General features: G+C 42.9%; 2 protein-coding genes across 2 annotated transcripts; both read right to left on the reverse strand.

Moving 5' to 3' along the window:
- Window positions 1–21,723: 21,723 nt before the first annotated feature.
- On the reverse strand, window positions 21,724–22,656 carry LOC311034087 (protein-S-isoprenylcysteine O-methyltransferase-like; the record flags this gene model as incomplete). Its single annotated transcript, XM_084041830.1, has 1 exon — window positions 21,724–22,656. The coding sequence occupies one exon, from the start codon at window positions 22,654–22,656 to the stop codon at window positions 21,724–21,726; it is 933 nt and encodes a 310-aa protein (XP_083897956.1).
- Window positions 22,657–26,390: 3,734 nt separating this feature from the next.
- Window positions 26,391–26,831, reverse strand: LOC311065452 (ubiquitin-conjugating enzyme E2 variant 2-like; the record flags this gene model as incomplete). Its single annotated transcript, XM_084085807.1, has 1 exon — window positions 26,391–26,831. The coding sequence occupies one exon, from the start codon at window positions 26,829–26,831 to the stop codon at window positions 26,391–26,393; it is 441 nt and encodes a 146-aa protein (XP_083941933.1).
- Window positions 26,832–27,806: the final 975 nt, after the last annotated feature.

Here is a 27,806-nt window from a genome sequence, read left to right on the forward strand (position 1 = left end):
TTAGTCACTGGCTTAAGGGCCATGTCTTTACTGTGTGGACAGATAATAATCCCCTCACACACATTATGACAAAACCTCGTCTAGACGCCTGCGAGCAGCGGTGGGTGGCGAAGTTGGCATCCTATGTGTTTGATATCAAGTACATCCCTGGCTCCAAAAACATTGTTGCAGATGCACTGAGCCGCCATCCGTTTGTAAAGTCACCTGTTGGGAAGAAGTTGCTTCAGTGCCCTTACAGTGAGCTTCTCGTGGAAGCAGTCCCTTTATCTTCTGACTCAGTCCAGGAAGCCTTCAGACAATCAAACACCAGTCCAGATGACTGCGGCAGTGGTCAAGTGGAAAGGCCTTATGTGTCTGAATGTGCCAGTAACCGGTCGTTTTCCGGAGAGGAGGTCTCTGCCATTCTTGAGACACACAGTCTGTGGGAAGCTGGTGCTAGGACTCGGGCTGTTGATGTTCTCCAACAGCTTCCGCAGCTGATTCCCCCTGCCGGTGGTCCCCTTCCTATGTTCTCTGAGAGGGAGTTACGTGAAGGACAGTTGAATGATCCTATCCTGTCAAGGGTGTTGTACTTTGTCGAACGTGGCCAACGTCCGACCAGGAGAGAGAGACCCAAAGAGCCTGCTTTGGTCGCACGATACCTCAAGCACTGGGAGAAGTTGAGAACTTGCACTGGTATCCTCTACAGGGTGTCCAAAGATCAGATCTCTGGAAAGAAAAGGTACCAGTTTGTGGTCCCTGACTCCTTAAAATCTGAGGTCCTCAAAGGCATTCATGACTGTGCTGGTCACCAGGGGCAGTTTAGGAGCTTGAGTCTGGCCCGTCAGAGATTCTTCTGGCCTCACATAGACCGTGATGTTAAAGACTATGTCCGCCAATGTCCCAGGTGTGTCATCAGCAAGACCGCTGACCCGGAGGGGAGGGCACCTCTGGAGAGTATAAAGACATCTGCACCTTTGGAGATTGTGTGCATCGATTTCTGGTCGGCGGAGGATTCTAACAACAAGTCTGTTGATGTGCTTGTGGTGACAGACCATTTCACCAGGCTAGCGCAAGCCTTCCCTTGTCGGGATCAGTCCGCTAAACAAGTGGCGAAGCAGCTTTGGGACAAGTATTTCTGTATTTATGGATTTCCTGCGAGGATCCACTCTGATCAGGGTGCCTCGTTTGAGAGTCAGCTGATAAGTGAGTTGTTGAAGGTTGCTGGCGTGAAGAAGTCCCGTACGACACCGTACCATCCGATGGGCAATGGCAGTGTCGAGCGCTTCAACAGAACACTGGGTAACATGATTCGTGCCCTTTCGCCTGACGCGAAGAAGAATTGGCCCCAACACCTCCAGACCCTGACGTTCATGTATAACTGTACTGTACACGAGACAACGGGCTACGCCCCTTTTTACCTGATGTATGGTAGAGTTCCACGTCTCCCAGTCGATGTCCTTTTCAAGAACATACTGAAAGATCCTGAAGTCAGCAGTTATGACAGCTACGTGGTGTCTCTGACAAGGGACCTTCAGGAGGCCATGGCTATCGCTCAGGGACATGTCGATAAAGAGCAGAGTAGACAGGCTGAACTCTATAACCGCCGCGTAAAAGGGAAGTCCATCGCTACAGGTGACCGAGTCCTGGTCTCAAACAAGCGTGAGAGAGGGAAACGAAAGACAGCGGACCGATGGGAGTCCACGATATACTCTGTCGTGAGTGTGAATGCTGCCACTCACACATATCGTATTATGAACCCTATGACTGGACAAGAGAGAGTTGTGCACCGTAACCTGCTTATGCTTGTTAACTTCTTGCCTTTGGATGTGGACAACTCCTCGGATCGCACCTTTGTGTCCTCCTATGGACATAGTTCAGATGATGTCACTGAAATGGATGGAATGCTGTCTGTGGTGGAAGAGGAGGATGCTGGGAGCAGAACCCAGGATTGGGTTGGCAGTCTGAGTGTGGATAACCCTGGAGATGTCCTGAGTGTGGATGATGAGTCTGGGCCTGCGGGCGGTTCACACCCTCAGTCACAGGCAGGCATGAGCTCTGGACATAGCTGCACACAAGCTGACACTCAGAGTACACACACTCACTCTGTGCATTCTGTCCACTCAAATGACAGTGTGGGTGCACCCTCCGTTCACTCTGATTCAAACGCTACACACAGTGTGGGTGCACCCTCCGTTCACTCTGATTCAAACGCTACACACAGAGTCAGTACACGTGTTGGTCGCACAGTGAAACCAGTTAACCGTCTACTGTATACAATGTCCCGCCGAGTCGTTGTTGGTGATGCCAATTGTTTTGATGGCGCTGTTGCTGAGTCATGTGTTCCAGTGAAATGAAGGTTTTGATTTGATTTGAATGTACCTCATTTTCTTTTAATGTCTGACATGTCATTGCATCACCAACATTTGTTTGAGTCCAGGTTTAAGGGACGGTTTCTGTGTGACATGGTTTGTGTGGGGTGTAGGCTGCATCCTACTTCCGGGAGCTGGTTTAGAGTTGGATACCACTCTTTTCCACTTCACCCTTTTGGGGGTACTTTTTCAAGTTGGAATGTGTAACCATGTATTTCTTTTGAGATGTTGTAATGCGTGTGATGATTTTGGGCGAAATTCAGTGGGGGAGGGTGTAACAGAGTTAGAAATACCTGTGTATTAATTTCTACAAAATCTAGACGCTTGCCTTTCACTGTAGTGTGTTCTAAAGCCACCTGGTGGCAGCGCAGCTACGTGCAGTCACAGTGTCCCTTTTCGCGCACCGTAGTTTGCCTCAGCAGAGGAAATGTTTCCATGCTGCAGGTAAGAGGCACGAATGCTCCGGTGCATCAATAAATCTACATTTTGGGTTTTTATATTAATCATTGCAAATCTTTGTTACACAGATTTGTAGACTGTATGCTGCTGCTGCGCTGCTGACCACTGTGTCTGTGTTTATATACTACCAGGTAGGCTTTGTTAGATGTGAGATTCACACATTGTTATTTCATTGTTGTCATTATCTTCCATGGGTTATTAGTATTTTGTTCTCCATTTTATGTAGCCCCTGTGTAATTTTGCAGAGTAAGTTTGTTGTTCATTATATAAGTTCTCACTGGGTTAGGTGCTCTATAGAAAAAAGAAAGAAATTAATTAATCACTATACGATCACATGTTTGAAGTTTGCCTCAGCAGAGGAAATGTTTCCATGCTGCAGATTTGTAGACTGTATGCTGCTGCTGCGCTGCTGACCACTGTGTCTGTGTTTATATACTACCAGGAGTCCCAAGTAAAGACCTGAGTGAGAGCAAGTCCTGTGTGACCGTGTCCATTACTTCTACACTCCACCTACACCAGATACACAGACAGAAAGACACAACCCGTTACACAGACAGCCCCCCACTTTGAAAACCTCTAAATACCTCTCTTTGGCGAAGGCATCCGTCTAGATTTCCAATCAGAATTCTCCCACATAACGTATAAAATCAAGTGGATAAATCCCACACAGCGGCCCCTTCCAGTTAACCCATTAAGACCGGGAGAAGCATCTGTGTCATTTTTAGATTTGACCTAAAAAGCATTATTTTACACGTTGGGCTATTCAAAAATAGCAGATATACAAGCTCCTAGCGCAGCACCGAGTGCCGCGCTAGGAGCTTGTATATCTGCTATTTTTGAGAAATCGTGAAAATGTGTGCAAATCTTTGAATATATATATTTTTAAAGCGAACATTTGTAACTCAAATCTTTGCTTCTGGGGGGTACCTGGAACAACATATTTTTAGATGGTGGTTCGCGGCCTATATCATTTTGGGGGGTCCTTGACATGAAAAATGTCTGATATTATAGCAACATACGTTTTTTTTCAAAAAGCTGTAGGATGTTCATGATTTTATTTTATTTTTTTAATGGGTTAACCCATTAAGACCCAAGGCCGATTGTAAAAAATGTCTGTAGCAACGTATGTCGCTATTTCAGTGGTTCTCAATATATTTCAAGTCAGGGACCCCCCAAAATATATTTCAACTCAAGCACCCCCAAAACGTATTTGGCCACCGACCCCGCCCCGGGGGGTCCCTGGAACATATTTTGTTCCAGGGCCCCCTCCCAGAAGCAAATATTTGAGTAAAACATCTACATTTCAATTCTTTTCAAAAATAGCAGATCAGCCCATAGAAAATTGCAGGTATACAAGCTCAAAGCTTTGAGCTTGTATATCTGCAATTTTCTTTTTCATAGATCTTGTAGATTTTAGCTACTAATATAATAGCAAAACAATCTAAAATGACACAGATGCGTTCCCGGATTGGATGTGTTATTCTGAACTGCAGGGGTAACACTGTCAAGTCCCAGCAGGGGGGGAGGTAGGAGGGAGCTGGGGGGGGGGGGGGGGATTTGAAGTAAGGACATCCATGCCAAGAGCTAAAAGTATTTCTGGTGTTGAGCCCAAAAGCACAGGGAAGCTATAAAGATAGCTGGTAGATCCAGGTGGATTTGTGCTGTCATGAAGGAAAGCTTTGGTTATCAGCTCCAAGGCAAAATTCAACGGAGTGGGGGCGTCCAACAGGATTATCCCCGGCCTCAATTAGGGTGATTGAAAGTCTGTCCAGAATGCTATAAATAAGATCCGGATAATATGGGCTGCTAGTGAAACGTTTGTAGAGGCAGCTTGGTAGGATTACGTTTAGTTTGTTTTATTAAGGCTGTCTTCCACATGAACTCTAATAAAATAAGAACAAAAACATAAACATATGGGCAGGTTCCATGGGCTGTTGAATAAGGCTATTGTTGGGCTTTTTTTGGATTGTAGCCTACAATGAAGACTGACACGAAACGAGGAGAGACAGAGAGACGGGGATTATAAAACATACATTAACCACTTTAGTCCTATTTTATACCTAGGCTATTTGAAAATAGCAGATCTACAAGCTCAGCTCAGCTTGTAGATCTGCTATTTTACATTTTAATACTTTTACTTTTGATACTTTAAGTACATTTTGATGCCAATACTTTTGTACTTTTACTCAAGCACATTTTGAATTCCGGACTTTTACTTGAAACAGAGTAGCCTACTTCTACATTGCAGTGTTGATACTTTTACTTAAGTAAGACATTTGAGTACTTTTTCCACCACTGTCGGTGCCCCCATGTTGCTGTTTTAACACACAGTACAGATGCTGACTGAAGAGACGAGAGGCGGGGCAGTGAGATGCAACAGTACCGGTTCATTTCAGTTGATCTTGGACCACTAAGTCACGGAGACTCACAGTTTATCCACATGGTGGCAAAATGTGTTGGCCTTCAACCCATCCGCACAGGGACGTGCACAGATAGACTCTAGGTGGTGCTAGAGCACCTGCCCTTTGCCCTCTTGACCAGAAGTGCCCTTTTAAAAAAAAGGGAAAAAAAAGTTGTTGTTTTTTCAGTTTACAGCAAGGGTCTTCAACAGGGGGTCCGGGACCACTAGGGGGTCCTCAGAGTTACTACAGGGGGTCCGCCAAATCTTTATGTGATATGATTTTTCTTTTTACCATAACCACTCGAAACCTAGCATCCCTTTTCTGAGGAGAACTTTAGCCAAAAATAGCAGATCTACAAGCCCACAACGCCTCGCGCTGCGGGCTTGTAGATCGGCTATTTTTGGCAAAGAGGTATAGGTGTAGAGGGAAAAAAGAGCAGACCAAGTAAACAAAAAAAAGTATAATTTACTTGAGCACCTGCCCCTCAAAATGTCTGTGCACGCCACTGCATCCGCACAACACGTACAGTAAACTGCAGTCAATTGTAAAACTATTAAACTAATACAATAAAAATAAAAAAGCAAAGCGTTCAAACCACAAAAAGTGACAAGGACCCATTAGCTGAGAGAGAGATAAAGCAGAGAACCCCATTATCATATCCAATTGTGTTGCAGATTAAACTTTTTCATAGATTGTATAGATAGCTTCATAGACTTGTTGGACAGCACTATCAGTCTATGTTGAATTCATGTTAATGTGTATTTTAAGACAGTGGTTCTCAAACTGTTTTTTCTCAAAGGACCCCCAAATTGACACTTATTTGCCCACGGACCCCCATTTGAAAAGATAAGGTAGGGACCCCCATAAGAGAAGATTTTTACGGCTCTAGCCGTAAAAAAATAATTTCAAGGACCCCCAGTTTGACATGCGTTAGGCTACGGACCCCCATTTAATGGCATTTCTATCCCTGGGACCCCAATTTATATTGTAAAATCAATGTTAATTTAACTCTGAGAGCGTACAAATGGAACCAAATGGACCCTAACGGGTCCATTTGGTTCCATTTGTACGCTCTCAGAGTTACAAACCCATAAGGGTCCATTTGGTTCCTGTCCATCATTTAGCTGGGGACCCCCTGGAACCTTGTAGATCTGCTATTTTCAAAAGATTTTCATACATTTGAGAACTTATGAAATGGGACAACATTCTGCCTTATGAGTACTTTCTACTTATGGTACTTTTAAGTACATGTTGATACTAATACTCTTGTACTTTTACTCAAGTGAATTTTGAATTCCTGACTTTTATTCGTAACGGGGTACTTCTACGTTGCAGCATTCTTCTACTCAAGTGAAACACGTGCGTATACTTTTTTCCACGCACCACCGCCTGCGGCAAGCTGTGACTTTTGATGACAGGGTGTAATAAGATAATAGGAGTAATATTTCAGCCGCGCGGGGCTGCATTAATCAGAGTGAAAACAGCGAGAGCTTTTTTGAGTCTGTCGGTACGGAGCAGGTGTTGCTCATGAGCGTCACATTAGGGGCTAATCACTGCAGTCATTAACAATTACCCTTTAAGCCCCACCACCATGTACTGTACTGCACTGTCATCTTCTCTGTTGTGTGGTGTCATTGACAATATGCCTGCTGGAATTAAACATCTATTCCCTTTCTTTTTAGCGGCGCTAGCCGATCCTGCTCTATACCTGACTTTGTCCGTGTTCACCGTCAACGTTCTGATTGGTCCGAGTGCCGCGCTATGAGCTTGTAGATCTGCTATTTTTGAAAAATATTGAAAATGTGTGCAAATCTTTGAATATATATATTTTTAAAGTGAACATTTTTAACTCAAATCTTTGCTTCTGGGGGGTCCCTGGAACTAAATATTTTGAGATGGGGGTCCGCGGCCAAATACATATCATTTTGGGGGTCCTTAACATGAAAAAGATTGAGCACCACTGATATAGAAACATACGTTTTTCAGAAAACTGTTGAGATTTAGGAGACATGTAGGATCAGCTTCAGGTCTTAATGGGTTAAAGGGTTATTTCACTTTGTCTGGGGTAATTTGAACGTCTGCTTGGGCTTATGTGCCACACCCCAGACAGTTTTTAATGTGGCTTGACTCAATATTTAGATCATTTGATATTAATTGTAAATGGTGCATTTATATAGCACTTTTATCCAAAGCACTTTACATAGATTGTGCATTACATTCACCCATTCACACACACATTCACACACCGATGGAGGAGGAAACCATGCAAGGCACCAACCTGATCTCATCAGGAGCAATTAGGGGTTCAGCGTCTTGCTCAAGGACGCTTCGACACTAACTCTGGGGGAGCCCGGGATTGAACTGGGAACCTCACTGTTCCCATGCTGGCATGTTGATGATATTTACTTGTCTGGGCTGCTGGAGCCCTCATTACGGGTTCAAGCCCGATGGGCTGGAACCCTGTTTCTTTTGTATTTCGTTGCTGTCGGGCAAGATACCTCGTATCTCCATAAAAATGTCCATACGTTTTTAAATGCTTTTTATTTCGTCTCATTCCTAAGCCAATAATACCGGACACTCTACCCCTGAGCCACTGCCGCTCGGATTAATTGTAACTTCAAACTCCATTTTAACCATGCTAGATTAATTAGAAAACACCCGTCCATTGGTTCTGGTGACTGATATTGTCCTTCTAATGCGTGAGGAGACCATGCATTATCAATGACGTTTTTTCATTTATTTTTTATTTTATTTTTTAATTTCCCCGAGAAATTGTAAAAAAAATAAATGTTTTATTTTTTTTGTTGGAAAACAAACACATCCGCGTCGTGAGCTTGTAGGTCTGCTATTATCACTAGTTTGGGTCCCGGGGAGACATTGAATTTCTCCTTTGGGTCTCGAGCTAAAACGTTTTACGTAAACAATGAATTATGTATGGCTTAAGAAAGAGCTGTTGTAGAGACTCCTGTTACTGAACGAATAATAATATAGCAATGAGAATATCAGAATATAGAGCTATTTAACACTTATTTTAATCAAAGAAAATCACTTACCCTACCTTTAAAGTAGTGATTACTATCAAGTATTCAAAAGTGCATGCTTTAAAAAAAATACTAAGTATTTACCAATTACCACCAGTCACCTCTTTCCTTTTATTTCCCTTTTATCGGTGCCATCGTTTCACCTCAGTAATAGGAACCGATTGGTGCAATTTGGACACAGCTTGGGCTTTCACAATGTGTCTGTGTCTCTCTCTCTCTCTCTCTCTCTCTCTCTCTCTCTCTCTCTCTCTCTCTCTCTCTCTCTCTCTCTCACACAAATTCGACGGAGTAACTTTCACTTGTAATTGAGTAATATTTGACCAGGAGTATCTATACTCTGACTCAAGTACTGGAGTTGAGTACCACTCCGGCTCATGTCTCCACTTATCTTGTGACATCAAGAGGAGCAAGGATGTGAAAAATAATGACGCCAACTTGGTTTTCATTGGAGTGCTCGTTAATAAAGCCATCATGGCTTTAGTGGCTGCGTGTGCTGGGCTGTAATCATAGACTGTAACAAGTATATGGTCGAAGGGAGTGCCACTGGTTAACCTTATATGACTGAGTTTAGCCACAAAAGTTGGATCTAAACAATGCAGCTCTATGCTCTGCTGTCTGAAACAAAGTCAGTCATAGAACTCAGTGTTTTTTTTTCGGGGGGGCGGGGGGGTACCAGGGGGTCCCCAGCAAAATGAGTTAACATAGCGTCACAATCATTTTAAACACATAGCTTTGGCTATTGAAATATATATATATATATATATATATATATATATATATATATATATATATATATATATATATATATATATATATATATATATATATATATATATATATATATATATATATAATGTATGTGTATTTGTGTGTGTGTATTTTCTTTTTTTTTTTTTTTTCAAAGTGAACATTTTTAACTCAAATCTTTGCTTCTGGGGGTCCCTGGCGCAAGACGTTTTCAGATGGGGGTCCGCGGCCAAATGTATACCAATTTAGGGGTCCTTGGCATGAAGAAGGTTGAAAACCACTGATATAACTCGTGAATTCCAGAAGTTGAATTCAGCACCATGGACAGAGTCACAGCTAGTCTCAATGTTACAACATGACTTCAGCACCATGGACAGAGTCACAGCTAGTCTCAATGCCACAACATGAATTCAGCACCATGGACAGAGTCACAGCTAGTCTCAATGTTACAACATGACTTCAGCACCATGGACAGAGTCACAGCTAGTCTCAATGTTACAACTTGACTTCAGCACCATGGACAGAGTCACAGCTAGTCTCAATGTTACAACATGACTTCAGCACCATGGACAGAGTCAGAGGATTATAATAATAATAATGATTAAAAAAAAACTAATAATAATAAATGTATGGATGAGGGGACATTGGTTTCTTTAGACCCGTTTTGAAGCCTCTAGTTCTGCGAAAAGTGCCTGTCAGTGCAACCGGAAACGGTTTGCAATTGGTGTGAAGGGAAGCGAGGGGCGGGTCTTTATGAAAAGGTTCACTAAGGTAATAACAACAAAAATGGTGTGAAGACGGGTACAAACATGGGATTATTGTTTTCCCCACCACTGTCTACAGGAACATAGAGCTGAGACTGACCTATGATATATTCTCATGGCCTGTTCATAATAAAAAATTTCACACCCAGTGTGAAGTGGGCGGTGTGTGGTCATCACAGCATGACTCACTTAAAAAAAAGGATAAATGACTTTTTTCAGTCCATAGTGCTATTCATAGGGCTGCACATGTGTCATGTGTCATGTCTCTCTCTCTCTCTCTCTCTCTCTCTCTCTCTCTCTCTCTCTCTCTCTCTCTCTCTCTATTTTGTTGTTTCTGTGTTTTATATAATGTAGGTGTCTTATTTAGACCCTCCAGACAAACTCAGGCAAAAATCCTTGATTATGTGGGCTAAAATCCGTGATTATGGGTCGGTTGCACCAAGAGGGATAAGCTTTAACCTGGTTTAAATCAAGGTTTATCTATTAATCCAGTTGCACCAAACTTTAAACCTAGTTTCCACTAACCAGGTTTAGTTTTAAACCATCCTTTTAATCTTGGTTTTCATTTTCACAGTAAACCTGTATTAATGTTAATCCTGTTGCACCACTACTTTAAACTCCAATTTAAATGTCAGTAAGGGATTAATTCTAAACTTGCAGTACAGGTGGTTTAAATGTAAACATGGCAGCATATATCAGATGGCTTCATGAAAACGAAAGAGTAGCTCAAAGAAAAATAAGGGACCGTCTAAACCCAGTCGAATGTTATGATAATGCTGAATTTAAAAGGCGGTACAGATTCAGCAAAGAGTCTGCAATGAGAATAATTGATAAAATTGGGCCTGCAATTATCTCAAAAGTGAATAAAAAAGTAATTCTAATGATATTTGGCTCAAGAGAAGAAGTATTCCTTTTTATTTACAGCGCAAATCCAAGATGGCGGACACACAACAAAGTTGAATCCATGAAATAATCACTGTTTAAAGTTTTAATCACTGTTTAACGTTTTAATCACAGGTTAAGGATTTAAATCACAGATTTGTTAAGCAATGCTTAAAATTAAGTGGTGCAACACAACTCGAATTAAAATAAATCCTAGATCAACAAATCTTTGATTAACCCTAAACTAAGCTTTATTTAATCCCACTTGGTGCAACCGACCCAAGGTGGGCTAAAATCTTTGATTATGTGGGCTAAAATCTGTGATTATGTGGGCTAAAATCCGTGATTATGTGGGCTAAAATCTGTGATTATGTGGGCTAAAATCCGTGATTATGTGGGCTAAAATCCGTGATTATGTGGGCTAAAATATGTGATTATGTGGGCTAAAATCTGTGATTATGTGGGCTAAAATCCGTGATTATGTGGGCTAAAATCTGTGATTATGTGGGCTAAAATCCGTGATTATGTGGGCTAAAATCTGTGATCATGTGGGCTAAAATCCGTGATCATGTGGGCTAAAATCCGTGATTATGTGGGCTAAAATCTGTGATTATGTGGGCTAAAATATGTGATTTTGTGGGCTAAAATCCGTGATTATGTGGGCTAAAATCTGTGATTATTTGGGCTAAAATCTTTGATTATGTGGGCTAAAATCCGTGATTATGTGGGCTAAAATCCCTGATTATGTGGGCTAAAATCTGTGATTATGTGGGCTAAAATCTGTGATTATGTGGGCTAAAATCTATGATTATGTGGGCTAAAATCTGTGATTATGTGGGCTAAAATCCGTGATCATGTGGGCTAAAATCTGTGATCATGTGGGCTAAAATCCGTGATTATGTGGGCTAAAATCCGTGATCATGTGGGCTAAAATCCGTGATTATGTGGGCTAAAATCCGTGATTATGTGGGGTAAAATACTTGAAATTGCAATGCAATATGCGGGGTTTTTATGTAATTTTATGCTGTGAAATTGAGGGAAGTTGTGAAATATGCAGAAAGTTGTGAAGTATGCGGAAAGTTGTGAAATATTCAAAAAATAAATGACTTACAGTACAGTATGCGAAAAGTTGAGAAATATGCGGAACGTTTGTGTGGAAATATGCGATTATGCGCTGTTTGAAAAAATAAATCTCCCCGCATAATCTGTGCCATTTGGCTGACTATGCCCCTTTTCTGGAGGGTCTACTTAATTGTTGATGTGTGTGTGTGTGTGTGTGTGTGTGTGTGTGTGTGTGTGTGTGTGTGTGTGTGTGTGTGTGTGTGTGTGTGTGTGTGTGTGTGTGTGTGTGTGTGTGTGTGTGTGTGTGTGTGTGTGTGTGTGTGTGTGTGTGTGTGTGTGTGTGTGATGATCTCTGTGATCTTGTTGAGAATAAATACAGGTTTCAATCCATGTGGTTCATCCAGAACTCAACATTCTGAGTTGTTGGATGGCATCACTAAGGTGTTTGCGTTTACAGGGCCACGGGGCCTCATTTTGACTAAATACTTTATTGAAAACACGTACCACTGTGCGTAATGGGTTGAAAACATTATGGGAGAGGGATCTACAACCTGGACATTGGAGTGGAATGAAATCTGATAGGAATAAACAAAAATGTCTAAAGATATAAGGATCAGGCTGGTTCAATTTAACATTCTCAACCGCTTCTATTGGACATGCACCTTCACGGCAGCACAGTCTTGCTGAATGTTGGAAGTGCAAATCGTTGAAAATATATATATATATATATATATATATATATATATATATATATATATATATATATATATATATATATATATATATATATATATATATATATATATATATTATTATTTTTTTTAAGCGAACATGTTTAACTCAAATCGTTGTTTCTGGGGGATTCTACAAATGTCTCAACAGTTTTTTGAAAAAAACGTATATTGCTATAATATCAGTGGTTCTCAAACGTTTTTTTTTTCATGGCAAGAACCCCCAAAATGATATGTATTTGGCCGCGGACCCCCATCTCAAAATATTGTTCCAAGGACCCCCCAGAAGCAAAGATTTGAGTAAAAAAAAATGCTTTAAAAATATCTATATTAAAATATTTGCACATACTGTCACGATTTACAAGCTCATAGCGTGGCACCGAGTGCCGCGCTATGAGCTTGTAGATCTGCTATTCTTGAATAGCTAAATAAATCTTAAAATGACATAGATAAGTTCGCTGTCTTAATGGGTTTAAAACATGGCATTCATAATCATAAAGCTGCCATTGTAAAACGCTGAAGTCCTCACAAGTACAGTATACAGTAGCAACACAAATGTGTGTGTGTGTGTGTGTGTGTGTGTGTGTGTGTGTGTGTACACGTTGGCATGCTGGCATGTTGATGATATTTACTTGTCTGGGCTGCTGGAGCCCTCATTACGGGTTCAAGCCCGATGGGCTGGAACCCTGTTTCTTTTGTATTTCGCTTCTGTCGGGCAAGATACCTCGTATCACGTTTTTTAACCCATTGAGACCTGAAGCCGATTCTACATGTCTCCTAAATCCCAACAGTTTTCTGAAAAACGTATGTTTCTATATCAGTGGTGCTCAATATTTTTCATGTCAAGGACCCCCAAAATGATATGAATTTGGCCGCGGACCCCCATCAAAATATTTTGTTCCAGGGACCCCCAGAAGCAAAGATTTCAGTTAAAAATGTTCGCTTTAAAAATATATATATTCAAAGATTTGCACACATTTTCACGATTAAAAAAAAATAGCAGATCTACAAGCTCGTAGCGCGGCACTCGGTGCCGCGCTACGAGCTTGTATATCTGCTATTTTTGAATAGCCAAAGTGTAAAATAATGCTTTTTTAGCTCAAATCTAAAAATGACACAGTTCCAGGTCTTAATGGTTTAGAAAAAACGTATTATATTTTTTTCGTAAATGTATAACACGCCGCTTTGTGCCGCCGTTCGAGATTGCGGATCTGTTGTGATGCTATTTTGTGTGATGCTGTATTATGATCAAGTATAGGCATTAAAGGGATAGTTCACCCCTAAAATGTCTTTTTATCTATCGATTTCGATTTCAATTCATGGATATTTTTTTGTTTTGGTCACATTTTTAAGACAAAAATAATTTGATGAACGGCAGCGGTTCCGTTATAGGAGACACAACGAGTCTCCTTTGTGTGTCATACCGGAACCCGTTGCCTACCGGTCCGCAGGGCATCAAATGATTGGTTATTGGTTATTATTGAATGTGACAAAAACAAAACAAAAAAGTATTCATGAATTCAAGTCTCCATGGGGTGACGAATCAATAGAAAAAAAGTAATGTTTTGGGTGAACTCTCCCTTTAATGTACGAAAGAAAAAAAACACAAAAAAGGTTAGAATTGGAGATAAGAGGTTTCTGCCCGACAGCAACAAAATAATAATAATAATTTCGGACATACAAGGTTTCCACACAACGTTTTATTTTTCTTCTTCCTCTCCTGCTGCTGTTTTGTAAGATTCCCGGGAGAGAGTAAACGGTGGAGACATGACATTTTCATCAGTGATTGGGAGTTGTGTGTTACTCGCACACAACAAACATGACCCCAGTCCGCCTGATGGGGGTGCTATAATTAACCCATTAAGACCGGGAACGCCTCTGTGTATTGTATTTTAGATTTCTTTGGCTATTCAAAAAATAGCAGATCTACAAGCTCATATCGCGGCACCGAGTGCCGCGATATGAGCTTGTAGATCTGCTATTTTTTTTAAAAGCTTGAAAATGTGTGCAAATCTTTGAATATAATATATATTTTTAAAGCGAACATTTTTAACTCCAATATTTGCTTCTGGGGGGTCCCTGGAACAAGATATTTGGAGATGGGGGTCCGCGACCACATACATAGTTTGAGTCGGAGCACCACTGATATAGCAAACATACTGTTAGGATTTAGAAAACACTATTATTATAGTATTTGGCCGCGGACCCTCATATCAAAATGTTTTGTTCCAGGACCCCCCCCCCCCCTCCCCCCCCAAGCAAAGATTTGAGTAAAAAATGTTAGCCTTAAAAAATACATAAATACTCAAAGTTGTTCACACATTTTCACGATTTCTCAAAAATAGCAGATCTATGAGCTTGTATATCTGCTATTTTTGAAAAGCCAAATACGTCTTAGAATGACACACAGATGCGTTCCCGGTCTCAATGGGTTAAAGGTCAAAAATGTTTCACTTTGGAAAAGTTGTCACGCCTACGCTGTGAGGGCGAGAGACACCAAACTTCTTCCAGACAAACATTTATCCTCACTCTCTCACTCCCACACGTTTACCTTCGAGAACTATATAACCACTTAAAAAAAACCAGCGTCCGTATCCTGGGGAGAGCTTTCGCCGGGAAATTGCACGTCAACAAAGCAAGCTAGCTAGCGCACAACGTGTGAGCTTGTTGATCGGCTATCTTCAGGAAATGGGGAGAGAAGAAAAGAACCTGCGTTCCAATGGATCCAGTGTGTAGTTATTATTTAGTCACAAGCTCTTTTCACCGGTTAAATTTTCATAAAAGAACCCACAGACACGCGTAACAATTCACTTTCATTCTCCAAAAATAGTCAAAAACAGTGTAGGTGGCTGTGGGCGCATGGGGCGTGTCTTCTCCTCCGCGTCATCAGCGCCCATACCCAGGGTTGAGCTGTAGGGGGTGCGGGAGGGAGTGCCGCACCCTTAGTTCTGACACTATGGGGGCTGGGGGTTCGCGCATGCTCCACATGCACGCACCGTCAGCGGCGGTCTTTAACGCCTTAAAGTTTAAAAACAATAGCCTCTCAAGGTTCGCGCCGTCAGTGGCGAGCCGTTCTCAATAGCGTCTACCTGGCTGCTTTGCATAACATTAGGCTACTCGAGGAAAGACACGGACTTGAATTGAATGTGTTACATTCCTCTCACAATGACAGACAACAGTCTCTGCACGGCAAGGTGTGAAGGGGATCGCTTAGCAGAGGACCCAGTTCTCTGAGACAAGACAAAGACAAGTTGTCTGATTATTTTAACTACTTATGTGTGGGTGAGTCTATGTAAAGGGCTTTTATAAAAATGTAAAAGGAAAATAAAATAATTAATTTGAAACAAAAATAAAAACAACAAATTAACAATGCAACAAAATAATAATACATATAATTACATTAATTATCACATGTTGAATACAGTATTTCAACTAGCACTGAGCTGAGTGGCTATGTGCACATGCCTGCGCAAGCACGTGCGCGCGCGTGCGACGTCATAAAATACAGCACCCGTAGTTCAAAAATCCACAGCTCACCACTGCCCATACCCTAGGTGGGGTTGGCGAAAGGGCCTACTCTGTGTAGAGTTTGCATGTTCTCCCTGTGTCTCTCAGGGTAGTTAATACCCTCACAAAAACATGTAGTAATCCTGGTCACTATACCGTCTCCCCCATGACAGCCGGGGCGCCTGATGGAGGGGAAGGGAACTGGTTGGAATAACGTGTTCCTTCCACGCGCTACGTCCTACCGGGGAAACTCCCCCCTGTCAGGTGACAAGAAGGTCAGTTGGCTCTCATGCATTGAAGGAGGCATGAGCTCGGCCCTGGCCTCCCTAGGCTGGTGAGGGGAGTGTAGCGCCCAGGATCACTTAGAAATTGAAACCGGGTGAAAAAATAAGGGTTACACAATCGCGGGAAAAAAAAATATAAAAAAAAAACAAAAACAACAGTGTAGGTGAGCTCACAATACGAGCTCACAACACGTCGCATTCAGGGCCGGCACGTCCATACAGGCGACATAGGCGGCCGCCTAGAGCGGCGGTTTGGAGAGGCGACAAAAAAAAGTTGGTAGAAAAAAATAATAATATGTTTTTTTAATTAATTTTAAATGTTTTGATAATAAATCGGTAAAATCAGGAAAAAAAATCTGAATTAAATAACATAACCTTAACCTAACCCTAACCCTAAAATCGAAATAAAGTAGCCAAAAACTGAAGAAAAAAATATAGCTGCAAGCAGCGATAATATGGGGCCAGGAGAGAGAAAGAGAAATGATAATTCCTTTAACAGGTCAGTTCATGAAAGTCCTTGCCGTCTTGTTTCCAATGAGTGCCTGTGAGCAATTAGGGGTTAAGAGTCTTGCTCAGGGACAAATTTCATTTCATCGACACATTTGCTGACCTGGCCTGGAATCGTACCTGGGGCAAGCAGAGTCTCTGGCTCCCTAGGCGGGCTCACTAACCACTCAGCTATGGCCACCCCTCAGAGAGAGAGAGAGAGAGAGAGAGAGAGAGAGAGAGAGAGAGAGAGAGAGAGAGAGAGAGAGAGAGAGAGAGAGAGAGAGAGAGAGAGAGAGAGAGAGAGAGAGAGAGAGAGAGAGAGAGAGAGAGAGAGAGAGAGAGAGAGAGAGAGAGAGAGAGAGAGAGAGAGAGAGAGAGAGAGAGAGAGAGAGAGAGAGAGAGAGAGAGAGAGAGTATATAGAGATATATATATAGAGATATATATATAGAGATATATATATAGAGATATATATATAGAGATATATATATAGAGATATATAGAGAGATACGGAATAGATTGAAGAGAAAGACATGGAAATGGAATAGATTGAAGAGAGAGAGAGCGCCATGGAAACGGAATAGATTGAGTCATGTTTTTTGCATTTCAACTTAAATGAGTCTGCATCAAGTGAGGCTTGAACCGGCAACCTTACGGTCATGAAGCACTCTTAGGTAGCTGCAACACTACCTATAGTGCTATATCTTTGTCCAGGCTGATATTGTCTGTTGAGGATCACACACTCTTGCCTTCTGTCATGACCCAAGCCCCTGTTTCACTAACACTAAGATCACTCGTTCACAAACCATTTACCAATGAAGAAATTGTACATCTCCTCAGAACCAAAATTAGTGAAAGTAGCCGATCTACAAGCTCACAAACCATTAAAAGTTGTCAGATTGTACATTGGCTATTTTCACAATGAAGTATGTTATACATTGAAAAAAGATACTCTCATTGCTATCTGAAAAGTTGTGAGATTGTAGATCAGCTGTATGTAAAAAACACTCAATTAAGTATTTCATGTTATCTTTAACAATTGCAGATGTATTCATTGATAGTCATGTTGTGTGAAATGCAACTTAGATGAAGTCTGCACCAAGTGAGGCTTGAACTGGTGACCTTCAGGTTGTGGGGCACACATTTAAGCGAGAAGCCACCAACAGACAAGAACCTGTGAAAAAGGAGATCACACAGATCATACAGTTTCACGCAAATAGCTGAAAAATCCTGGGTTTAAGTGTTTTTCAAACTGCTCAAGATTGCGGACAATCTAAGGGCGGTGCTTACTGGTCAACATGATAGATGTGTTCCTCATTAGTCAAGGCACATGTGTAAGCAGGTCTAATGGCTGTCGGCCAAACGAGGCATGACTTTTGCCTGTTTAAAGTTTCAATTTTCAAAAAATTGCTATAGCGCCCCCGTTTGACCAATTGGAGTAAGATTGGTTTCAGTGATATTTGGAATGGCCCTTTACATTTCTGCAAAGTTTCAAAGAATGGTAAGTCTGCATGTATGTGTTAGGGGCAGATGAATAATTGTCATAAAACTGCAATATTCATTGGCTCATTAAAGCTTCATTTTTTCACTTATGGAAGATATTTTGCAAACGTTTTTTGGTATAGGTCCAAAGTTCATGTGTAAAAAGTTTCGTGCAGATTACTCAAAAATCCCAGGAGGAGATAGGTTTTAACTGTTTTTCATATAATTCAAAATGGTGGGAGATCTAAAGGTCAGAGGTCAAAAGTGAGAGTGTGAAAGTTGTTCAGCATGAGGAGACGCATGTGTGCATCGAAGTTTCATGGCTGTAGGTGAAACAGGGCATGAGTTGTACCTGTTCAAAGTTGTCATTTTCAACTGAGTGCTATAGCGCCACCTTTTGACGAAAGATTGTGAGATTTATTTTTTGATCGTTTTTCATGACCATCTATCATATGGCCGAGTTTCATAAAAAGCGACTGCACGGTTCAGCCAGAACTGCCAAAAGTGGCAGAAGAAGAAGAAGAAGAAGAAGAAATGGAATAATGCGAATAACAATATGGGTCCATGCTGGAAGCCTGGCCCCATAAAAAATCTAAATCCACCCAGAAACCGAAACATTTCGCACGCGCGCATCAGAGGAATCTCGCCTATAGGGCGCTGATCAGCCCAGAACCGGCCCTGATCACATTGTGAGCTTGTGTATCAGTTATAGGTGACTTGTTACGACGAAGCACGTCGTTATTTAAGCTGTAATTTACGGAAAAAACACAACAAGTTAGCGCATGGAGATAAGAGGTTTCTGCCCGACAACAACGATAATGCATTTGTTATGCCGTAAACCTGCCTGAACGTCATAAAAGCTGTTGGTTTATTATCTCTAATATAGGCGTCGGAAAATGAAAATGGGCCCCAAACAGCTTTCAACTCAGTGTGTGTTAGATTGAACTTTAGTTACTAGTTACTTTGCAGATATAAATTATTACATTATAAAACATACATTAACCACTTTAGCCCTATTTTATTGCTAGGCTATTTGAAAATAGCAGATCTATAAGTTCACAACGCGTCGCATCGTGACAAGTTGTGAGCTTGTAGATCTGCTATTTTCAAACATTGTAGTACTTTTACTTGTGGTACTTTAAGTACATTTTGATACCAATACTGTTGTACTTTTACTCAAGTCAATTTTGAATTCTGGACTTTTAGTAACAGCGTATTTCTACATTGCAGTATTGATACTTTTACTTAAGTAAAACATTTGAGTACTTTTTTCCACGTGTGTGAGTGTGAGTGTGTGAGTGTGAGTGAGTGAGTGAGTGAGTGAGTGAGTGAGTGAGTGAGTGAGTGAGTGAGTGAGTGAGTGAGTGAGTGAGTGAGTGAGTGAGTGAGTGAGTGAGTGAGTGAGTGAGTGAGTGAGTGTGTGCGTGCGTGCGTGCGTGCGTGCGTGCGATATTTGCTCTCCCACGTTGCCAGGCCTTTAATAATAATAAGTATGCGTGTGTCGAGACTAGAGATGAAATTTGCCACATTGTCTCCGGACTCGCTGTGCAAACACCCACCCAAGTGAATACATGAATACCATATGGGCTATAACGTTACAGTAATGTAATGTCACACACACACACACACACACACACACACACACACACACACACACACACACACACACACACACACACACACACACACACACACACACTTCTCTCTTTATCCCATTAAGACCTGAAACGCATCTGTGTCACTTTTTCATTTGAGCTAAAAAAGTATTATTTTACACTTTGGCTATTCAAAAATAGCAGATATCCAAGCTCGTAGCGCGGCACCGAGTGCCGCGCTACGAGCTTGTAGATCTGCTATTTTTGAAAAATCGTGAAAATGCATGCAAATCTTTGAATATATATATTACTTAAAGTGAACATTTTTAACTCTATTTTTTGCTTCTGGGGGGTCCCTGGAACAACATATTTTGAGATGGGGGTCGGCGGCCAAATACATATCATTTTGGGGGTCCTTGACATGAAAACGTTTGAGCACCACTGATATAGAAAAAAAATGTTTTTTTCAGAATACTGTTGGGATTTAGAAGACATTTGTAGAATGGGCTTCAGGTCTTAATAGGTTATATAGGTACTGTATATCGTTTCTGTCGGTTGGAAACCTCATGTGTCTAAAACTGTTATACTTTCCAGGATTCGAATTCAAAAGATAGTAAAAAGTAGCAGATCTACAAGCTCAAAACATGTTGTTTCAAGCTTGTAGATCTGCTACATTTGCAGCGTTTGTGTGACGCTGTAGTATGATAAAGTCGGGCGTTAATTTACGAAAAAACACTCAAAGTTAGAGATAGGACGGTTCTGCCAGACAGCAACGGATATATTAACCCATTAAGACCTGGAACTGTGTCATTTTAGATTTGAGCTAGAAAGCATTATTTTACACTTTGGGCTATTCAAAAATAGCAGATATACAAGCTCATAGCGCGGCACCGAGTGCCGCGCTATGAGCTTGTAGATCTGCTATTTTTGAAAAATCGTGAAAATGTGTGCAAATCTTTTAATATGTATATTTTTAAAGCGAATATTTATAACTCAAATCTTTGCTTCTGGGGGGTCCCTGGAACAAAATATTTTGATGGGGGTCCGCGGCCAAATACATATCATTTTGGGGGTCCTTGACTTGAAAAAGATTGAGCACCAACATACGTTTTTCAGAAAACTGTTGAGATGTAGGAGACATGTAGAATCGGCTTCAGGTCTTAATGGGTTAAAAACAATTTTATTAGGAGAAAAAAAGAAAACAAAAGAAAACATTAAAAGGCTAAAACAAAAGGCTAAGACTTGTCTTAGAGGACGAAAGATATATGTGAAAACTATGTGTAAATGTGTAGATCATTTGTTTGCTTATTATTAATCTTCCTTCACCCTTAACCCCCATTCTTCCCTTTCTCTTATTGAAATAACAAAAAACGATGGAGCTTGAACAAAACTAAATGTCACCCCCTGTTTTACACCTGTAAACCTGTGATGAGACAAAACAGTTGATTCTGATACCGGCATGTTCGCATTGTCCTGCGCATGTCCTCCAAGCGCCTAGTTCATTGGTTCTCAAAGTGGGGTTCGGGGACCCCCAGGGTTCCTAGGGGAGGGTCCCCAGCTGTAGATGGATAGTTAGGAACCAAATGGACCCTTATGGGTCTGTAACTCTGAGAGTGTACAAATGGAACAAAATGGACCCGGCCCATTTGGTTCCATGTGTACACAATCAGAGTTAAATTAACATTGATTTTACAATATAAATTGGGGTCCCAGAGATAGAAAAGACATTAAATGGGGGTCCGTAGCTTAAATGCATGTCAAACTGGGGGGTCCTTGAATTAAAATGGTTGAGAATCACTGCTAGAGCCTTATAAAGACTGTTCTCTTATGGGGGTCCCTGGCATCTATCTTTTCAAATGGGGGTACGCGGGGATAATAAGTGTCAATTTGGTGGTCCTTGACATGAACAAAGTTTGAGAACCACTGGCCCTAGTTGACACGGATGCCGGGTATAAAAGGCAGCCCCGTGGGCACCCTCTTCTTGTACTCCACATAGTCCTCGCCAAAGAAATGCACGAGCGCCAGCTCCTCCTCCTCCACGCGCTCCCGGAAGTAGAGCCAGCCGGCCAGCGCGTACCCCAGCGCGCACACGGGGTTGACCAGCATCACCTGCGTGCCCACGCTCCAGAGGAACCAGCCCGCGTAGGCGGGGTGCCGCACGCGGGCGTAGACGCCGGCCGTCACCAGCACGTGGCCGTGCGCCTTCTTGTTCTGGACCACGTGGTTGAAGTTGGAGCCGGCGGTCAGCATGGCCGCCTTGCGCAGGCCGTCCCCGCACAGCGCCATCGCCAGGCCCGCCGCGCTCAGCCAGTCCAGCCGCCGCTTCAGCTCCGACGCTCCGACGAACCACCACTCGGCGGCGAACTCCAGCCACGACGCCGCGGCCGCCAGGCCGTACTCCGCGCTGTGGTTCAGCAGGAAGGAGTCGGCGGACAGACCGTGGGGGTTGACCACGGCCGTCGCCAGGAACTCCGAATAGTGGAAGAAGGACAGCGAGCACACGTACCAGCCGAAGCGAGTCCACGCCGTTCGGGAGGAGAAGCTCACGATCAGGCCGCACCCGAAGGCCGCGCCCAGGAAGCAGGCTCGCACGGCGACCTCGTACAGAGGTCCTCGTCCTCCTCGGTACGCGAGCAGCAGGAGCCCGTTGACGGCCGCTATGTGGACGCAGATCACCGCTTTGCCCGGCGATCCCGTCAGATGGTCGAACGCCGCCCGGTCGAAGAGGTGTCCGAGGAACGCCCTGGTTATGGGGATCATCAGCACGCTGAGTCCTAACAGAAAGCTCTTTATGCTTATTCTGCCCTCCAGCACCAACTTGCTTCTCTGCCTGCCGCCATGATGGAAATCTCTGCACTCCATTCTCGCTATGTTATTGATCACTGTGAGATCACTGCGAATAGATAAACGTTACTATGTGTAAACATGTAGATCATTTGTTTGCTTATTTCCTCGTCGGCCACCCGGTCATTACTGGAGGTCACCACCTCCTCTGACGTCCTATGATGACAGTCTATGACGTATCTATGTCTCCATCCATGTTTGGGATGGAGGTTACAGCTCGATCTGACTGCCACCGACTTTCATATATAACATTAATCCATTAAGACCGGGAAAGCATCTGTGTCATTTAAAAAAATGTATTTGGCTATTCAAAAATAGCAGATCTACAAGCTCGTACGCTACGAGCTTGTAGATCTGCTATTTTTGAAAAATCTTGAAAATGTGTGCAAATCTTTTAATATATATATATACAGATGTGCCATTTCAAAACTTCAAATGTCCTGCCATCGGCAAGACTACATTTTCAGGGGATTCCCAGGGCAATAAGAGGGACAAAGAAGGGCATTTAAAATGCTGAATTATTTTGATGATCACTGCTTTTATGATGCTAATTAATTTGAGCAACTGGTCAAGGACCTCTTCAAATCACCTTTCGCCTCATAATGAGTCTGACACCTTCTTCAACACACATTCTTTTGTTCTCATGTATATGGATGTCTGTTGAAGGGAAAAACGGGGGTGTGTAGTGACAACTTCTTTTCAGGGGCAAAACAGTGAATTTTTAAGGGCAGAACAGGGAGGAAAAAAATGCATTTTCAGGGCACTTTCAGGGAAAGAACAGTAACGTGTGAAGTTTTGAAGTGGCACATCTGTATATATATATTTTTTAAGCAAACATTTGTAACTCAAGCCTTTGCTTCTGGGGGTCCCTGGAACAAAATATTTTCAGATGGAGTGTCCGCGGCCAAATGCATCATTTTGGGGGTCCTTGACATGAAAAAGTTTCAGAACCACTGGTATAGAACACAAGTCAAAACAAATTAGCAGTTAACCGAATGGCAGTGTGCACAAGACATTTGCTGTTTGATGGGTCCAGTGGCAAGATTAGCTCTGGGCAGACAGACAGACAGACAGACCTTATAGACGGCTCAGCCACTTTCAGAGCCATGATGACATAAGAATAAATTAAATAAAATCGGATTCCCATGTGTATCTCAAGATCCACATGGAAATCTGGGACTTCATGTGGTCTGCCTGCGACTTCAGTTGCCTACGACGGTCACCTTTGGGCAAGGTCTGAGCCCGATCTAAGCCATATTGACATCCAATAAGACTAAGAGCTGGAACGCATCTGTGTCACTCTTTGGCTATTCAAAAAATAACAGATATACAAGCTCATGGCGAGTGCCAACGTGAGAAAAAAAGTGTCAATGTACTTATTTGACGTACTGACAGTGTGCACACAACTTTGGCACTAATCAGTCCAGCGGTTTGCAAGATTAACTCCAGATAAACAGACACACACACACACACACACACACACACACACACACACACACACACACACACACACACACACACACACACACACCCTCTTATACAGTAAAAAAAAAAAAAAAGGGAGAAAAAAAAAGTTAAGTTGCACCCTGGTGTATACCAGACCCATAAGAGTCCATTTGGACCCCTGGTGGTCCCTGGACCCCACGTTGAGAACCAGTGGTATATACTACGCCGTTAAGGTTTTTATTTTTTATTAAAACCTATTCTTCAGACCCGTTATCCATCAGTCAATGTCACTCATTCCCCTTCTGAACTGATCTGATGGAAGAACCTGGCGGTTTCTGGGGGGGTGGAAGAAGTGTCGAATGGTGATGGAGTCTCATTGGGTTGAACATGACATGCAGTCAGGGTTGCCAGATCTGCTTATTATAATTTCCCCGCAAGACTTTATTTGAAAATAGCCGATCTACAGCCGATCTGCTATTTTCAAACAGCTGATGTACATGTTAAAGTGCTCGTGTGGCCCATAGTCGCTTCTTTTGGGCTGGTTTTTCCTAGACCTGGTCGCTGGTCGTCTCACAGAATCTGGCAACACTGGACTTCACACATGTAGAAATTCACGGGGACGAGTACAGATGTGACGTTCCAAACGTCACCTTTCAGAGACCCTGCCATTCCGGCACTTCGGTGAAACATCAATGAGTTGTCCAAGCCTTGTTACGGACAAAGGGGGAAGGGATTTGCCAATGGTGCCGGGTGTGAAATGGCCTCTTTTCACACTAGGCAAATCAGGCACAACAAATGGGGGGGCGAAAAGGCTTTACAGGGAAAGATCAGGAAAGGTGAAGAGACACGTGAATACATGTTTGTATAACACGGTGTCCCGTCTCCCTGGTTGGCTTTGGGGCGAGTGTGCAATGTGTGCTTCGTCTATTACCACAGCTCCACAGGGACAAAAAACGCCCAGTAAAGGAATTGAATCATTTTAGTGACCACTCGGCACAGCCTTTGCTTCCCAGCTGCTGTTTTACAACATTTGTGTTCGTTGTAGTCGCTTGCATTCTTTAGCAATGGTTTACTTCTTGCTTCTTTGTGTGGTGGACCAGGTGAAAACCTATGGACCTGTTATCACCCTGCTGGCCTGGGTGGGAACACCTCAGGATCTCCTAGGCGGTGCCGTCTGATGTAGCCAGGCCGGGGGGGAAGGAAGTTTGGGATTATCTACAAGAACGTAATGCCTCTGTGACCCGACCCCGGATAACAGGGATGTATTTATTTAGCGAATGCAAAGTCCTCAAGCCAAGCAGTTGCCTCTTGATCTACAGTATGGAGGGCGACTAATCCTCCTTTCAGTCACTGGGGGCCATGTCCGGTCCTGAATCTATTGAGGGTTGACCACAGTCTCCTTGGGTGGGTGGTTGGTGCCAGGGACCTTTGTTTGGGACCTCCGTGGACACCCATTCCTTTCCTCAAGCTGATTGGATGAAGTCAGCTGAGGTGAGGTGTTCCTCCAAATTGGTCTTCTAGATGGAAGTGGAAGCAGTCGGTGGGTCGTAGATGTCTGCATGGATTTGGTAGATAAAGGGAGAGTCTTTTGAAGCATCGTTTGAGTAAATGCTACTCGCCGCATATGTGGAGGGACTATGTTTGATAAGACAGGAAATGACAGGAAGCCAGGGGAGTGGTGTTGAGCGAATACTTCCGGTTGTGAATCTCATGGATGGATGGATGGATGGATGTCAATCATGAAGGTTATGGTTAAAATTAACTTTGATAAAGGGATTTTCTATTATGTTTTTATGGGTCGTGAGAGTTGCACTGAACTATCAGTGCTTTACTACAGGGATATTTTTTTGGATGAGCTATTTTTTATTATAATAAGTAATGAATTCCAATATTTTTTCTTGCCGATGATACCGTTAATTCGGTGCAGTGAGCATCTTGATCATTGTAAAACGATATGTCTAAAGGTCGCGACAGACGGGAACCGGTCCACGCGGGCGTTACCGCTTGGATCGGCGGTGATCGCGCCGCGATCATTGTTGTTTTTGTCCTCCTGTGCGGTGCGGACAAAAGAAAAGCTCGCACCAATCCAGTTGCTGCCGCTCGCGCGCGTGTGCACAAGCGAGCACACGCGCGAAAATTGCACAGGAACGCGCCCACTCGCCTCACCACCCCTCAACTTCTCCGCGCGTCCCAAATAATCGCCCGCCTCTCACTGAAAATGAATTACATAGGCACGTCGGCCGCTTCCCGTCTGAAATGACCCTAAGATAGTGCAGGTTTAAGACACACGAGCAACGACGTTGCAATCAATTACCGAAGGTTTGTCCTTCCGGCGGCTGTGTCAGCTTCATATTGTCCTTGGCCGTCATTAGACGCCGTAGCTCTTGAAGGACAACCTTGATGCTGGACGAGGTCTGCCATCTGTTCAACATGGGTACGCTGCGCGTGTCCACCGCCCCGTTGGAGTTGTTGATCCCGTTCATGTTGATCTTCGTCACGAAGCGAACGGTCGGCGGTATGTCCGGGTACCTCGGTCCACACTCCACCTTCAGGCTGTATATCCTGTTCTCGTAGCTGGTCCGCGGCGGTCCGTGGATGATGCCGGTCCAGCGCGTGAGCGTCATGTCGTCGTCGTCCTCCAGGCCCCAGCTGACCGTGCCGTCTCCCACGCCCTTCTGTCCGTCTTCCAGCTCTTCCAACAGGCGGAAGTTGCGCGGAACCGTAACGGTTCCCGAGGAGGCCGTCATCTTCTTTCTTCTTCTTCTTCTTCTTCAGGGAGATCCGGAAGCACCTGAGGCGAATGTATACAGTGAATTATTGCACATGGCTTTACTTCCCCCGATCGAGCGCTGTCGGAGGTCTCAGATCGGGGGGGCTGTTATATAAGTCAAAGAGCCTATGACCTCAATACTACATGTATGACGTCATCATCACAGTGAAGTCCGGCATCTCCATATTTGGACTAGGGGTGCGACAGTTATAATCGAACTATCGATTTAAGTGATAATATAGATCAGGGGTCTTCAAAGTTTTCAGCCCAGCAAGGACCCCCTAGCTGAGAGAGAGATGAAGCAGGGACCCCCTCCTCTATATTGCATAAAATTGTGTTTCAGATTCAACTTTTTTGTTTACGTGGTCTGCTCTTTTTTCCCTCTACACCTATACCTCTATGCCAAAAATAGCCGATCTACAAGTTCACAACGCCTCGCAGCGGCGTTGTGAACTTGTAGATCGGCTATGTTTGGCTAAAGTTCTCCTCAGAAAAGGGATGCTAGGGTTCAAGTGGTTAACGTAAAAAAAAATCATATCACACAAAGATTTGGCCCCCCTGCAGTAACTCTGAGGACCCCCTAGGGGTCGCGGACCCCCTGTTGAAGACCCCTGAGATAGATTTTGGAGGAAATTGAGCTTCTTTCAAAATAGCGGAAATAGCAGATATACAGAGCTTGTATATCTGCTATTTTTGTACACTATAAAACAAACATTACTATAGGCTAGTTCCACATTGATTTGTTGATGTACAATAAATAACACAAATTATCCTGAATGTTATCCTTAATTATTTGATTAAACGAAAAACTGATATAGATGGAATAACCACTAAGAAAATAATTGATATATGTTTTTATGTATACAGGGGGGTTATGTCCCTGTCCAATGTTTAGGATTCTGCAGCAGCATAAAAAAAATGACTGCGGGATCGTTGAATTCACAGCTTACAC

The sequence above is a fragment of the Gymnoscopelus microlampas genome (genome assembly GCF_963454915.1).
Source record: "Gymnoscopelus microlampas genome assembly, chromosome: 18".
Lineage (NCBI taxonomy): Eukaryota > Metazoa > Chordata > Actinopteri > Myctophiformes > Myctophidae > Gymnoscopelus > Gymnoscopelus microlampas.